At 36.9% G+C, this 16,063-nt stretch overlaps 1 protein-coding gene across 10 annotated transcripts in view; it reads right to left on the bottom strand.

Annotated features, from left to right (window-relative positions):
- The window catches only part of LCLAT1 (lysocardiolipin acyltransferase 1), a 197,241-nt gene that overhangs the window by 67,175 nt on the left and 114,003 nt on the right, over positions 1–16,063 (bottom strand). For all 10 annotated transcript variants that reach the window (XM_004029056.5, XM_055378816.2, XM_055378811.2 and 7 more), the window contains 2 exons: positions 13,755–13,901; positions 7,871–7,987 (listed from right to left, as the gene is read on the bottom strand). In XM_004029056.5, the coding sequence (XP_004029105.2) occupies positions 7,871–7,987; positions 13,755–13,901 (264 nt within the window). The remainder of the gene's footprint in view (positions 1–7,870; positions 7,988–13,754; positions 13,902–16,063) is intronic.

Raw genomic sequence — 16,063 nt, forward strand, 5'->3', positions numbered from 1 at the left:
ATAATCATCTAATAAAGAACATGTATTTTCAAAATTTTTTATTAATGGTGCCATAAGACACGCAGTAATTATAACCCGGACCTACATTTCACAATAGTAGGCATTTTTATAGCTGGCTAGTGTTAGAGAAATAGTATATAATAAACCCAGGGCAAAATTTTTCTCCTATTGAAGTCAAGTGGTACAGAGAGACACGAGGTTGCAATAACTATCTGTTTAACACCATATTAGAATCTGAAACTCATTGAGATACAAATAAAGGAAACATTTAATTAAGAACCACATTTCCATATTGAATTTTACATGATCACATGCCAAGACCTTATTCATTTAAGTTACCAATAACGTGTTTCTGTAATTCTCTTCTAGTAGTATACATAATCTAGAAAAAAATGTACTCTTTTATCCTCCGGTAGTTAAAAAAAGAAGAGAGTGTCTTAAGATAGTTATTACCTGCTGTGCATCTGCCTCAGGTGGCCCTCTGGCACTGCCATAAATCTCATCTCTGTTGCAATGAAAGGACTCCATATAAATTGAAATCTGTAAGTGTGATCACTAGACTGAAGGGTGTGGGAAGAATTGCTAATCAGATGTGCATGTGTGTGTATGCGACAGATGCTAAAATTAGGTCATCTTTAAAAATTTGTACCAAACTATAAATTTATTGAGTACCTATAATATTCCTGGCATGGTATTAGGACCTCAGATATAAAAACAAATACGGCACAGTATCTCTATCCTAAAGGAGCTCAAGTCCAATGAGAGAGATGGACAAAAAAAAAAGGCCACCAAAAAACTACTGGTTATTAACAGAAATGTATAGAGTATGATGAGAGTAAGAAGAAGGAACTCCAATAACCTGGAGAGGTCAGAAAACTGTTTGAAGTGGAAAAAACACTTAAGCTGTCTGGAGGAACCAATGGGAGCTAGCCAGATGAATGGGAACAGTTTGGGAGAAGACACAGTCATGTGTCCCACATGACTGGAGTGAAGAGAGGGCATGAAGCCACAGCAATAAACAAGACCAAAAGAGCCACACAGACTAGGACCTGAGCTTTCAACAATGGCCCACTTACTATGTGCAAGCATTGCAGAGGATACGAAAAACACATACTCCTCATTGTTTTCTAAGGACATGCTGGCAGACCTCTGTTTTGAAGGAGGCCTTCAATTCATGTGTGAAATCTCAGTAAGCTCTTTAATTTCCCTTAGTCTGACTCCTAGATCCACTTACTACTATAGCTCTTGACTCTGCAGCGCTTCATGACACAAAGTATCTGTAGAACAGATGCCTTACAAAGAATAATCAAACTCAGTGTGAACTAACTGTCATCCAATCCTCAGTGAGTGACAGACTTTTTATGGAGAATCGTCTGAAGGACATGCAGTCTATCCATACCTTTAGAGTTGAGACACTCTAAATCCATATAGAGTCTGAGTGTTTTGAGCTTTTATGAAACTGCTCTTTCTCATGTAATGGAATGTGTTTATTCCATTAGCCAACATGGACAACCATGATGAGGCTATGTGGAGTAGTTCTAAAAAGTTCATTATATTTCCCATAAGGATGCTGTTCAGGATCTTGGTCATGAAATGTACAATGTGCTCTTTGTGAAGAGCCATGGGAGATATTTCAAGTCTTTCAAAAATGCTTCTTCTAATCATCTGGCTTGCTTTGATCTTATAAACACTGTCAATAATACTTCGGTTTCCTTGTATAAAAGGTACAGAAAGCTCAGGGACAATGTTTGGACTCACATTATAAAGAAATGTAGAAACTTATAACATGTTTTGTAATGTAACTTCACATCTAGTTTTTAAAAAATTTACCCCTATTTTCCCTTACCTTGATTTCTTCTCTTACTTTTGGTGCTGCTATTATTATTATTATTATTATTTTTTTGAGACAGAGTCTTGGCTCTGTTACCCAGGCTGGAGTATAGTGGTGCAATCTCAGCTCACTGCAACCTCCACCTCCCAGGTTCAAGCGATTCCCGTGCCTCAGCCTCCCGAATATCTGGGATTAAGAGGTGTGTGCCACAATGCTTGGCTAATTTTTGTATTTTTAGTAGAGATGGGGTTTCGCCATCTTGACCAGGCTGGGGCACTGCTATTATTATATGATACAAATTTATGTTAGCCATTTTAAATCTTTATTGGAACACGGTATAAAATTACATTGACCAATTAGTTGATAGGCTCAAAAAATTTGAAGGGTATCTATTATATGCCAGGCCCTGTGCTGAAGGCTTGAGAAAAAACAGTGAAGATAAACAACTAAACAAGTGATACTATCGTAAGAAAAATTTACATATAGCTAGTAGGAAAAGCATTCATATAGGGAATATAAAGCAAGGTACCCAACAAAGCCAAAGAAAATCAGGAAGGCTTCCTGGATGAACTGTTATCTAAGGTGACATCTTAAGAGGATACCGTGGGGAAGGCTCAGCACACTGTGCAATCTGGGAAAGAAGTGTGGTTCAGTAAGGCTAGAACAAATGGTACAACTAGGGAGACAGGAGATACAGCCAGAGAGGTAGGTCATAGAAGACCTGGGTAAATCATGTTAGAGTAGATTTAACCTTGGAATTCTATGAGACCTTACTCCAGTGCCTGGATACCTATCTCAGTGTGATGCCACCCTCATTTAGAAAAAGGCTTGACTCTCTGGCTACAAAGTGGAGAAAGGACTGGTTAAGTCAAGACCAGAGCTAGAAAGTCCAGCTGAGCAGCTGTATGATAATTCACGGAACATACAATGAAGGCCCAGACCAGTATGGCACTGCAAATGAAAAGAATTAATTTGAGAGATCCTTAAGGGGTAGAATCAAAAGGCCTTGTTTGGGATTTCACAGCATGTGAAAAGCAGAGGGGGGCGAGCCAACAATGACTCCCAGGTTTCTGGCTTGCACAACAGTTTCTTCTTTATTAATTTTCCAATTTTTAACAGTAAGTACATTCTGTTTTTACAATTAAAAACCTATTATCTATTTTTAATAAAAAATGAACCAGTGTTGAGAAAATCAAGTCATCAAGCTATTTCTGCAATTTGATGGCAAAAAGAAAGAAAATGATCGAACCACAATTTTTTTTTCCTCTTTCAACCCAGGCTCTGCCAGAGAATGAAATCACAATTTGAAAGGACAGATAGTTTGAATGTCATTTTTTTTTTTTTAAGATTAGAGAAATGGAGGAGGAACTGGTAAAGGCAGGAATCAGAAAAATAAAAGAGGCTTACAAAAAGAAAATCCTTTATATATATTTTTTCATTTAAACAGAACTCACAGTAGAGCCAAGGATATCAGGGAGAAATCTTGGAAATAGAAAAAAAAAAAACTTACAAAGAATAATTTTTTTTAGCATTTGAAAAACTGTAAGCTTATTATACAATGGAAAGAACATGAGCACTGGAATCAAAAAGACTTGAGTTTAAAGTTCCTCTGCTCAGCAGCAGTATGACCCTGTGAAAGTTGCTAAACGGAGCCAGGCTCCACAGGTGCAGCACAAAGCAAACTACCACCTAGCTTAGGTAGGAGAATTAGGGGATACGTATGAATGGTGAAAGAAGTAGCTATGAGTCTAGGTCCCCATCACCAGATTGATTCAATAGGTCTGAGCTTGGACCTCAGTATCTGTATTTTTAAAAAGCTCTATGGTTGATTCTACTGCATGGGCAAGGTAAAGAATGCACACAACTCAATACCTGGTACATAAGAAGAACCTGATAAGTGTTAGATGGTTGTTTTTAAGTACATAGATAGGGCTTCTATCCTTTTTCATTAAGGCAATCATGACTTTTTTCACTAAACACAAGAAGATCCGTCCTAAATGAGCAGCTCAGATTTTTCGCTGGAGGGAAAGAGGGCGAGGTGGGCAGTGACTAAAAGGAACAAAGAAACAATATGAGTTCCCTTTATGGTCTAAAGCGATGCCATGGCATTTGAAAATTCAACATGAAGAGACATCAAAGGTCTCTGACATGCGGTCATGCATACTTCTCCTGAGGCAAATTTGAATAATTTCTGCTTCATGATGTGCAGGTCACCAGGTCACTTAGGTGATCCAGGTGCTTATCCACTCATCAGTGTACAAATCTCATTTAGGTTTTGTTGCACTCTATCATGTTCCCTGTAAAATGGCCTCAAAAGAAAGTCAGCTACTAATCTACAAAAATATTTCCAAAATTGAGGAAACGGAAATTGTCTCAGAAAATATTCTAGCAAATGTCAAAAGTCTACTGTACAACCACATCTTATTTAACATAACGGAAGGTCTTATCCAATTTCGTAGTTTCCAGCAATAAAAGGCTGTATGAAAAGGTCAGAGTGCATGATATATAATGCACCCAATATTTCAATAATTTGTCTGTCTTTCTTCCTTGCCTCCTAAAACATGCTAGCTGTTCAAAAGGGTTAACTGAAATGCCACCCTGGGAGAGGCTTGCTATTATAAATGCAATGTGAGCCAGAGATGGGTTTCTGTTGGTCAGCTTTAGTCCTCCACTGTAGGCAATAGACAGACTGGACTGTTAGCTAGTTGTGCAGTAAGCAAAAATCTAAGAAATTAAAATAGTCGAACAATGCTACTGAAGACTAAGCTGTCTATGATTGGTATATTGCTTTTATTTCCTAGGTAGCTATCAACTTTCTCAGAGCACATGAGAACTATTGTAGACAAACATGAGCGTCCCACAAACAAGACTATTGACACTATATATGTAACCTGCACGTTAAGTCAGCAATTCTCTCTCCCTGAATACAAACCGAAGAATTTGGTTCAGGTGTGCTGATCCAAATTACCTAGTGGGAATTTAATTTCTATTTTGTGGTTAACCCTGTATCCCCCTAGAGTAATAGTGGAAAGATTACATCCTTCATTCCTTTATATTTAGAATTTAAGCATATGAGCTAAGTATGGATTGAAATATAAACTGCTTTCTTTGAATTCAAAAACAAGTATTTCAAACCTAAAACTCAAATAAATCTATATGATGATCTCAAGTCTTAATAATACATGAGCTTAAAAAAAAGAAAGCCAGGCTGGGCCCCTGAGTCTTAGATTCCCATTCTAAAAGAAACTCTGGACTAGATGACCTCTAAGATCCTCCTCACCTCCGATCACTAATGAAACTTTTTCTCTCTTTATTCACTTGAACCCCCAGAAATGAGAGTTGCCCTCAACTCCCCAACTGATGCCTCCTTAGCCTGTTCCTGCTCTGCTCCCCCGTTATCTCAGGCAGCATCACAACCACCTGCCTGGTGACTACCATCTCTCCGTGTTCTGGCCATTTAGCCTCTTTTTAAATTCTTTTCCTATTTAACTCTTTCTTAAAGAAAATATTCCAGCTCACTAGTGTTAGAAAGGTGCTTAATGATCTGGAGATTTTGTTAACTAAAATCATACTATAAATACAAGCAGCAACTAGTTACAGTAGAAAGAACAAGAGCTATTCAGTTAGACAAACTGTATTCCAATAATTTTGATGAGGTTCTTTACCTCAATTTCTGCTTCAGTTTTGCACAATGAGATAAATATTTATAACTACCACGTACAGTTGTTGTGAAGATGAATTGATCATAGGCATAAAACACATAGCATAATGCCAGGTACCTAGTAAATGCTCAGTTAACGTTAGCTGCTATACTATTATAGTTATCCTCATCATATTTTTTATTTTTATTATTATAGTATACAAGTCCCATTTTATGTTTCTAACAAATAAAATCATCTAACTGTTGTTTTCTAACTGAAATAAGTGGAATCATCTATGTTTCTTTTTACTGATACAGGAGGGATGTTGGGGAGACCAGCTGTCACAACTGGCAGGAAAAATTACATACTGTGGTTGTTGACTAGTGTCTGGAGTGATGACTAATACACATTAACCAAAGTTATAAATCAGTTTGCTACTAAAATATTTTCCAGATTTCAAAAGAGAGCTCTATAGATTGTTCTATGATGTCAGAAATACCTTTAAAGAAATCATTAAATACTGTAAAATAGAAAAACATTGTTGAATGAGAAGGGTGAGTCTAAGTTACATGCCATAGTAAATGGTATCAAATTAAGAAAAAAAAAGCATCACTGCTTGAATGTCTTCGTGCCTCTCCACCCCATTCCACAGGCATGAAGAACTGTATTCTCCATGAACTTCTATGGGTAGATGGGCACTCACTAATCACATACAACATGAATGTCAAGTCCACAAGTCCATGTTATATTAGTTGTAATCACAGAATTGCAAAAGCAAACCAAAGTAATATGAATAACATTTTTGGTTTACCATACCATGTGATTTTGAATTGATTGTGAACCTTTCTTTAAATCATGGGTACTTGGTTATAAATATGCTTCATCTTGGCAGGTTATACTTTTTATCTTAAAGTATATTAAATCCTAAAGAGAACAACAGTGATGCCATTTAGGGAAAGAAGAACTTCATACCTTTTCTTACATAATGGTTAAAGACTTTTCATGTTATGCACAGCATTTTATGAAAATATATCAGTTACCAGATGAAGGTGACATTTGTCACAGAGATCACCATTACACAATATGGCTTACTGGAAATCAGAGTGAAGAGCAGAAATGTGCAAACACACTTCTGTTAGGTGACTGTGGGCTTTGAACTGTTATAAAATTAACACTTCAGTATGTTTCCGAATAGTTACCTTTTCTTCATATATGTGTTATTTGTATGTACAAATGTGTATAAATATATAAACTTGCAAATATGCAGAACTATAATTAAAAAGTACAATTGGTTTTTATTTACATCAAAACCTAAGCATTTAAATGGGTGCGATATCATCAATGGAATCACTTTCTGCTCATATATGCCCCTGAATAGACACAGTTTGAAAGAAGTGTGATATGAGCCACAAATTAGGAAGCAGAAGAAGGTTCTATCCCTGACTCAAGTAACCTGTGAAAATGTACTTACTGCACTGGATGCCAGTTCTATTAAACTATAAAATAGTAGAGGTAGTGGCACTTGCCTTCCTACCAACCAGTTACTTGGTGGACTGAGTGAAATAATTAAAGTAAAATTATTTTTCAGATCGTTATATTTCTTTATAGCTTAAAATAGTAAGAGAATGATATATTCTTAAACCCTAAGAGCCAAACATATGGTTAGTTTAAGTGATAAGATTTTTTTTCTCTCTTTTTTTTTTTTTTTTTTGCTATTCATGATTACTAGAGAAATGGATTAAGTGATAAGATACTCTTAAGACATTTTTGGCCGGGCGCCGTGGCTCACGCCTGTAATTCCAGCACTTTGGGAGGCCGAGGCTGGTGGATCACGAGGTCAGGAGATCGAGACCATCCTGGCTAACATGTTGAAACCCCCTCTCTACTGAAAATACAAAAAATTAGCTGGGCGTGGTGGTGGGCACCTGTAGTCCCAGCTACTTGGGAGGCTGAGGCAGGGGAATGGCGGGAACCTGGGAGGCAGAGCTTGCAGTGAGCCGAGATAGCACCACTGCACTCCAACCTGGGCAACAGAGCAAGACTCCATCTCAAAAAAAAAAAAAAAAAAAAAAAAAAGACATTTTTGCCACTTGGAGAAATATCCTAAAATGGAATTATAGCCTAACTCTCTATATACAAACACATATATATATGTAATATAGAGTTATGTCTGTTCCAAAAAAGGGGAAAGAATTTTTTACAGAGATCTCTTCTATATCTCTAACAAATACATGGCAAAACATTTTAGTACATAGGCCAACTTGGAATAAAAATACAATATCTCATTTCTTGAGACCAAGTAGTAAAAAAATCCTTTACAAACTCTAAAGGGCTATATATAAAGCTTAGCAATTTTTGCCACTTTTATTAAAAAGTACATTTTGAAATGGGTGCTTACCTTCTCTTAGACGGTCTACCACAAAAGTAAAGCCTGTAGTTCTTGGATGTAAAACATATTCATATTTCTGAAGTCCATTTTTTTCAGCAAATGCATTACTTCGAGACTTGCTGTTTTCTAAACAAAACAATGGACCATTATAAATCATAAACTAAAGGGAAACAAACAAGGTAAGGAAAGAAGTGCAGAATTTTTTTTTGATAAAAAATAGCTGTTAATTATTCTATAATTACTGAATACTGAGTCAAATGAGAAGATACAAACATTGCAGATGGTCCATTATCAAGATCGCAGACCTACTTATGTAACCAGACCCAGGTTTGGCCATTTGCTGCTCGAAAGCCAAACACAAGAGGCCAAGTTTGGTGGGAGGGAAAGCAGGTTTTAAACAGAGAGCCAGCAAACTGAGAAGATAGTGAACTAGTGTTCTAAAGTCCCATCTTAAGTTTTAAAATTTATCATAGTGTTTTTAAAAGGAAACTTGCTATAGGAGATGTTTGAATGGCACAGGGTTGTGTGTCTTGTTCCGATGGCTATCTTGGGTAACTGGCCATCCGGAGGTCCACTTGGCATTACTTTGACTTCAGCCTGATGGTAGCGGACTAACTGTTCATGATTCCCCCAAGTGGGAGGGTTCCACAGGGCCTCCATGCCTGGTTTGTTTCAAAATTAGCCCCTGGAATTTCTAAGCAAGCATATAGTAGATAAGCATACATGGTGCAAGGAAGTGTCTAGTGGAAACAGAAGGAAAACAGAGTTTCAAAGTACATTTCGAGGCTATATTCTAAGACTAAAGAAAAAAAGTGTTAAAATGCATTTCAAAGCTGAGATGCTCGGTTATACTTACTGAAATTTAAAAAAATTATAACAAAGGCATAAATAGATTTTTATACATTTTCTGAAATTCATATTCATATCTTTTAATTTGTTTAAAAGATTTCATAAAAGTCAACATTCAATGAAAATTAAAATGCTAATAACTAAATTTTTTATAAAACAATCCCTATATAACAAAACTGAAATATTAAAATATAAAATGCTAATAAAATAAAACAAAGACACTAACAAAATACAATGACCTAGACATCCAGAAGAAATAACTAGCAATCAAATATATCAGATAAACATTCTTTAAAACCCAATAATTTAGGCCTTCAACGTAAACTGAAATATCTGCCTTGCTCAGGCACAGAGTATGCTAATATTACTAACCCAAACCGCTCCATAACAAAATGGGCATATGATTAGCACATCATGTACAAATATCTGAACATGGTTTGGCTGAATATAGTTACGGAGTCAAGTACATGTTCCAGTTGTTGGCAAAACCTTCTTTTTCCATTCCATGAGGTAACTTTACAAGTTCCAAGAAGAACCAAACCCATTATTCAGCAAATACATTTGGAAAAAGTAAAGTGTTCAGAAATTTGGCCTCAACTGCTGGGAGAGATCATGAAATACTTTCTGATGACAGCAGATGTTAGAACCCGCAATCCTCAGCTGCATTCCGAAATTTATAAACTATTATTCCAAGTCACAAGAAAAATATCTATATCGACACAACTTTACTAGGAGTAAATTTAAGATCACGGAGTCCTCAAAGTCTCCAAAAACCATAGACGCCTTCCACAACACTGAAATATTCAAAGAACACTCCTATAGAAGGTGTTACATCATTTTATGATAAAGGAATTGAGCCAGGCAAGTCAAAAGTAAAGGCCCTACACATGAAGAGTAGTAAGTTCCTCTCATATTCATTTGAGGATATCCTGGGCATGGGGCTACAAAACAATATTTATATTATAGACAGCTGACAGGACCTTAAATGGGATTAGGAATCCCACAGACACCACAAAGATGAGTAGTAATTACCCTTTAGTTTGGTCTTTCAGTTTATAAAACTCTGGGGATTCTGAAAGCAAAACTGAACTGTTGTAGAATGTGAGTACAAGTATAAACAGCTCTAAAACAAACAGTCACAATGTGGGACGGTAAAAATGATCAGAAATACAGAGAGATTAGAGATGCAGACTTTTCCATCTACCCCCTACTTCATCTACTCATCCCCAGACTCCGTTATTGCACTAGCATCCCACTTTCTGACCACAGCCTCCTGTCTTGTCATGTTACTCCCTGTAACTCTCCCACTCCTACACTCCTTCCACCCATGGGACTACTAGCAGCTATTCTCAAACCAGCTGGGCATGTTCCCACCTCAGGATCTATCTGTGCAGTTGCTGCTCCTCCCTTCACCCAGAATGCCTTTCACCCATACAGCTGCATGGTTTTCTGCTTTGTTCATTTAGTCCCTACTTAAATAGAAACTTAACAGAGAGGCTTTCCCTAACCACCTTAAACAAAACAGCACCCTACACCCCTTCTATGACTCTCTCTCTCCTTATCCTGCCTTATTTTTCTGCATAGCACTTATGACTGACATATTTTTATTAACTTATTAGTTTATCATCTGTCTTTCCTCACAGAACGTAAACTTCACGAAAGTAGGGATAAAGATCCAGGCACTCATATACGTATTAAAAAGAATAAGTTTTATGTATATAGGTGTTATGTTATATGCAATAACATAATTGTTAGAATCTTTCCAAATCAGGGAAATGGAACTCAAAATTATCATATACTAATTGTGATGGCTAATTTTATATGTCAACTTTAATAGGCCATGATACTCAGGTATCTCGTCAAATATTATTCTAGATGTTTCTGGGAAGGTATTTTTTAGAAGAGACTACTATTTAAATTAGTAGACTGAGTACAGCAGATGACCCTCCACAATGGGAGTAGGCCCCATCAAATCAGGTGAATGAAGACCTTAACAGAAGAAGACAGAAGTGCCCTCCTCTCCCCAAAAAGGAAGAAAGAATTCTGCCTCTAGACTGCCTTTGGCCTTGAACTTCAACTACTTCCTGGGATCTCCACTCTGCCACCCTACCCTACAGATCGTGGACTTACCAAACCTCCACAACTGTAAGAGCCAATTCCTTAAAATAAATCTCAACCTCTTTCTATATATACACATCCTACTGGTTCTCTTTCTCTAGAGAACCCTAACTAATATGCCAATACAATATAGAACTCCCTAAGCCAAGAATAACGAAGACATATGTATGGGTGCACATATGTCTGTGTGTGACCAAATGACTCAAAAGAAATGGACCAAAATTAAAATAGTGTTCACTTATGGGCAGTGGGATTATAGCAAGTTTTGTGCATACTTCTATGTTTCCAAATTTTCCCAAATTAACATATATTGCTTCCATTAAAAAGTTATAACCAACAATAAAATATGAAGATAGAATATATGTAAAGTTAGATTTAAATGCACTAATTTAAATGTACATGCAAGCTAGATTCAGAACTTAAATTATAAAACAGTATCACTGGGCTGAAAAACCCAGTTTAAGGTTAAGTATGGTAGTAACTAAACACCTTTTAATTAACAGATACTTTTTCCAAACTGGAGATATTTTGTTAGCCTATTTTTTAAAATGATTTTTTACCAACTCAATAAAATTATCTGTATTATACTGTTAAAAAAATGTTTAAAAGCTTCAGGATCAGTCTGTTTTTTCTCCTTGGCAAAGTCTAGCTTCAAAGGTAAACATCATTTGCATTTAAAATATATATGCAACTACATCATGTAATGGTAAGCACTATGGACTCCAAAATTATGCAACTAGATGGAGAGTTCATCACCTACAAAAAGAAACCTGAGAACAAATACAGAATGAAAAAAGTTTTACATATACATTTTATGACTCTGAAGGTCTAATGTATGAACATATTAACACTAATGTAGCAGTAACATATGACCTTTCTTTCATTAGTTTTTATTTACCAAATAACTTTCAAAGTTGGCATTCTTTGGTGTACATTTTCGCATTCACAAATATAAACCTATCATTTCAGTGAATGGCTTTCTATACTCTATATTTATTAAATAAAGCTGATATTTCAATATCAAAATTTAGGTATTATACATTCTAAATATTATAAAATTTAAATATGGCCACCTGTCACTTATAATTTCCTAATGATAATTTAGTTTTGGAAATCAACTTACAACTTACAATAATATATTTTCAAGCTTCAACAAGCAGCCATTATTATCCTCAGTATTATCCTCTGTGATCCAACCACTTCTAGAATCTCAACTGTAAAAAATCAAAAATATACTACACAGTTGGCATACATTTTAGAGATCTCACTAGTATAAAAAAAGTGCCACCGTTCATTTAGCTCAGTTCCATCTGCAATAGATGTGTCAAAGATCTCTTCATTGCTACCTATAGTAAATCCTAAAATACCTTAATTTCCCTTAACAACCTATTATGGCTCAGTCACCTATTCACTTGCTTAAATATGTATGTAATGTCTATTTTTCATCTTGAACTCTCTTTTGTAATAATGAGTTCCATAAATTATTATGTGCACAGTGTGAATAGTATGTTCATTTACCTGTTCTCCTCTCTTAAATTCCAAGGGTTGCCCTTCTTAGTCTATTACCAAAAATTTGAAAGTTAAGTTCATGTTCTACCTGCCCATACTACTTCAGATTTTAGACTTCAGTTCTCTCCTGCTTCAGCCTGTCTTCCCTTACACAGCAGAGCTGTAAGATCCACTGAATCCTTCTCAAATTCTGCTGTATTTCTCTTGAAGTTATCGGGACTATCAAAAGTAAATTTTAGTCTTTTGAGTCCAAAGATTCTACAGAAATACTTTCTGTCTAAGCTATGCCCCCACCGTCACCCCTCCCAGTATCAACCAGAGCAGTTCTGCTTTTATCCATCTTATTATCTAACATCCTTGATAGAAGGCTTCATCTGCAAAAATAATCCATGGTTTAAAAAGTGTGAAAACTACTGATTTAGTAAGGACGACAGACTGTTGAGTATTTTGTTTTCAGTCTTTTTAAGACTTTCTTGAAATCCATTGGCAATTCCTGGCCTATATGGTTTAAAATCTGGTAGCCAGGTGTGGTGGTAGTATCTGGTGTAGTCCCAGATACTATAAGCTTGAGCCCAGGAGTTCAAGGCTGTAGTGAACCACGATCATGCCACTGCACTCCAGCCTAGGCGACAGGCTCAAAAAAGAAAAAAAAAAAGTTTAATATTTAGGAAGGCCAAAAAGTTATAAAAATGTCTTCCTGTGTCCTTGCTACAACTCAATGATGGCTGAGTTTTCTTGAAGAAGGGCAAAGCTATTCCTGCTTGTAGCAAGGATAGGGCTTAAATATCAGGAGAAAGGTAACCTATTAACGTAAATCAACAATAACTGAAATTAGTTACTATCAGATCTTTTTCTTATGAGGAAGACGCTGAGGAGGAGGAAGGGTCTAATGGATAAATAAATACCTTAGAAGAGGATAAGATAATATAAACAACAGGTAGGGGAGGATAAACATTAACCTAAAACATGATTTTAAAATTACACTTACATAAAGATAAAAGCCTGATATTTTAAAATATATTCTGAGGCTTAAAATATAAAGTTCAAAGATGGCAAGTATGAATAATATGACCACTTGGAGTTGCCTACTATAAATTCAATGGGCTAGAAACCAAGAGTTCTGAGTCCTGACATGCTATTGATTAACTGAGTTACCTTAGGGATGAGCCATTAATTTTTTTTGTTTTGTTTTGTTTTGTTTTTTTGAGATGAAGTCTCGCTATGTAGCTCAGGCTGGTCTCAAACTTCTGGACTCAATCCATCTTCCAGTCTCAGCCTCCTGAGTAGCTAGGATTCCAGGGATGGACCACCACACCTGGAAGAGCCCTTATTCTTGTTGGTGTTCAGTTACTTCATCTGAGAAATGAGAAGTTTAGACTACATGATTTCTAACTTTGCCAAACCCAGGCTACCTTACCTGTGAGATCAGTCCCTTCTGGGAATATGAGGAGTTGAAGTGGTTCGTGAATATCACAAAAGTAATCAATCATGTCTTCGAAATGGCTCTTGTCATCCTTCCATTTCCTATGAATGAAGATATAGGCAGCAGCCTGCATGGCCCAACCTAGAATCAATTTAACAATAAAATTTACCTATAATTTTATTGCCAATATCCACGTATTATTGAATACAATATTTCAGTTTTCTGGTTTTACTATATATTATTTATTATCGTAAACATTTCATGATATAGCATAAATTCAGCACTGATCTTGGGTTAAATAACTAACATATATATAAGAGAATATCCTAAAAGAGATTTGGTAATCCTGAGGTTTGCAAAATTCTCAAAATTATCTTTTCAAGCGAAAACTAGCTATTAAAATATTAAGGAAAGAATTTTTCCCTAGTATTTATCACTAACTTATCCAAAATTTTAACAATCCTAACTAAACAGATATTTTAACCAAGATATCTACAGGAGATAAAAGAATGTGTGCTGACAGCTTACAGAGCAGTAAGCAAAAGACTGTCGTCAAGTATATAAGCATTCTCTTTAATATTTCCCTTCTGATACTACTCAAGTCTCTAAATCCAACTGCTATTTTCAATGTTAGCCACTTTCTATGTCATTGAAAAGAAAAGGGAAATTGTGCAATGGTACTAAACACATTAATCAGAGTGTACACTATGACTACATTCCTTTTCTCTAGGGCAAATCACCCTTGCTCTTTGAAGAGGGAGCCCTAGATGTGCCATGTTTTAGATGACCAGCCATCTCCCCGGCCACAATGACCAGACTACTACAGTAGATACCTAACTGAGGCAATCAATCCAATAGTCTGTCCAATAGCCCACAAAGCATGAAGAGCTTGGACAAACACAGTAAATACCTAGGCCAACCAAATGTTCCCCCTCAGAAATTTCACCTAGGACCACAGAGAAACCAGACAAGTTGGTAGGATACAGTCAAATGGACAGACCAAAGAGCAGAGGGGCTGAGGCAGGATAAAAATAGCATACAAGAGGCCACGTGTGGTGGCTCATGCCTGTAATCCCAGCACTTTGGGAGGCTGAGGCGGGTGAATCACCTGAGGTCAGGAGTTCAAGACCAGCCTGGCCAACATGGTGAAACCCTATCTCTACTAAAAATACAAAAAATTAGCCAGGCGTGGTGGCAGGTGCCTGTAATTCCAGCTACTCAGGAGGCTGAGGCAGGAGAATCGCTTGAACCCGGGAGGCAGAGGTTGCAGTAAGCTGAGGTTGCACCATTGCACTCCAGCCTGGGCAACAAGAGTGAAACTCCATCTCAAAAAGAATAAATAAAAGCATATGAGAGTGAAGGGCAAAAGCCCCCTGAAGCTGACTATGATTCATAACAAAAGACAGTTTTAATCTCCACAAGTCCTAGCCAGTCTACGGATCCACCTCTTGGATATCCATGAGAATCCACCTCTTGGATATCCATAAGAATCCACCTCTCTTCCTGCCATGCAGGAATAGAGGAATAATAAACTCTTATTATTTCAGCTGGCAGTTCCTTGCAAACAAAGAACGTAACTAAGACAACAGCTATCATCATTTGGTAAATACAGCAGAACCCTGATAATACATATACATAATCATTAAATTATTTACCAGTGATTAAATACACACATAGCCGGGCATGGTGGCTCATGCCTGTAATCCCAGCAATTTGGGAGGCCGAGGCTATGGATCACCTGAGGTCAGCAGTTCAAGACCAGCCTGGCCAACATGGTGAAACCCCATCTCTACAAAAATACAAAAATTAGCCAGGCATGATGGCAGCTGCCTGTAATCCCAGCTACTCGGGAGGCTGAGCGGGGAGAACTGCTTGAACCTGGGAGGCAGAGGGTGCAGTGAGCTGAGATCGTACCACTGCACTTCAGCCACACAACAACATAGTTGGGCAATGGAGCAAGACTCCGTGTCAAAATAAATAAATAATACACACACACACACACACACACACACACACACACACACCACACTTTATTTGGCCTGGGTAAGTCCAAACTAGAATACTGTATTTTACATATATAAATAAGCATGTACAAAAAAATTCACTTCAGTGTATAAGTCTTGCTGATAAGCATCCAGTTACTAGTCACTATAATGTCAGTCTCATCCACCAGTATTGGACATGACCGCACACTGCCTGCTCCCACACATCTGTCCTTCATCTGAGGACACTTAGGCCCACAGAGCAGTGTGTGTAAGTAGTATAGCTCTGGAGTGAAACCACTACAAGCCAGCTGTTCACCC

This window comes from Gorilla gorilla, chromosome 12, assembly GCF_029281585.2.
Source record: "Gorilla gorilla gorilla isolate KB3781 chromosome 12, NHGRI_mGorGor1-v2.1_pri, whole genome shotgun sequence".
In the NCBI taxonomy this organism is placed as follows: domain Eukaryota; kingdom Metazoa; phylum Chordata; class Mammalia; order Primates; family Hominidae; genus Gorilla; species Gorilla gorilla.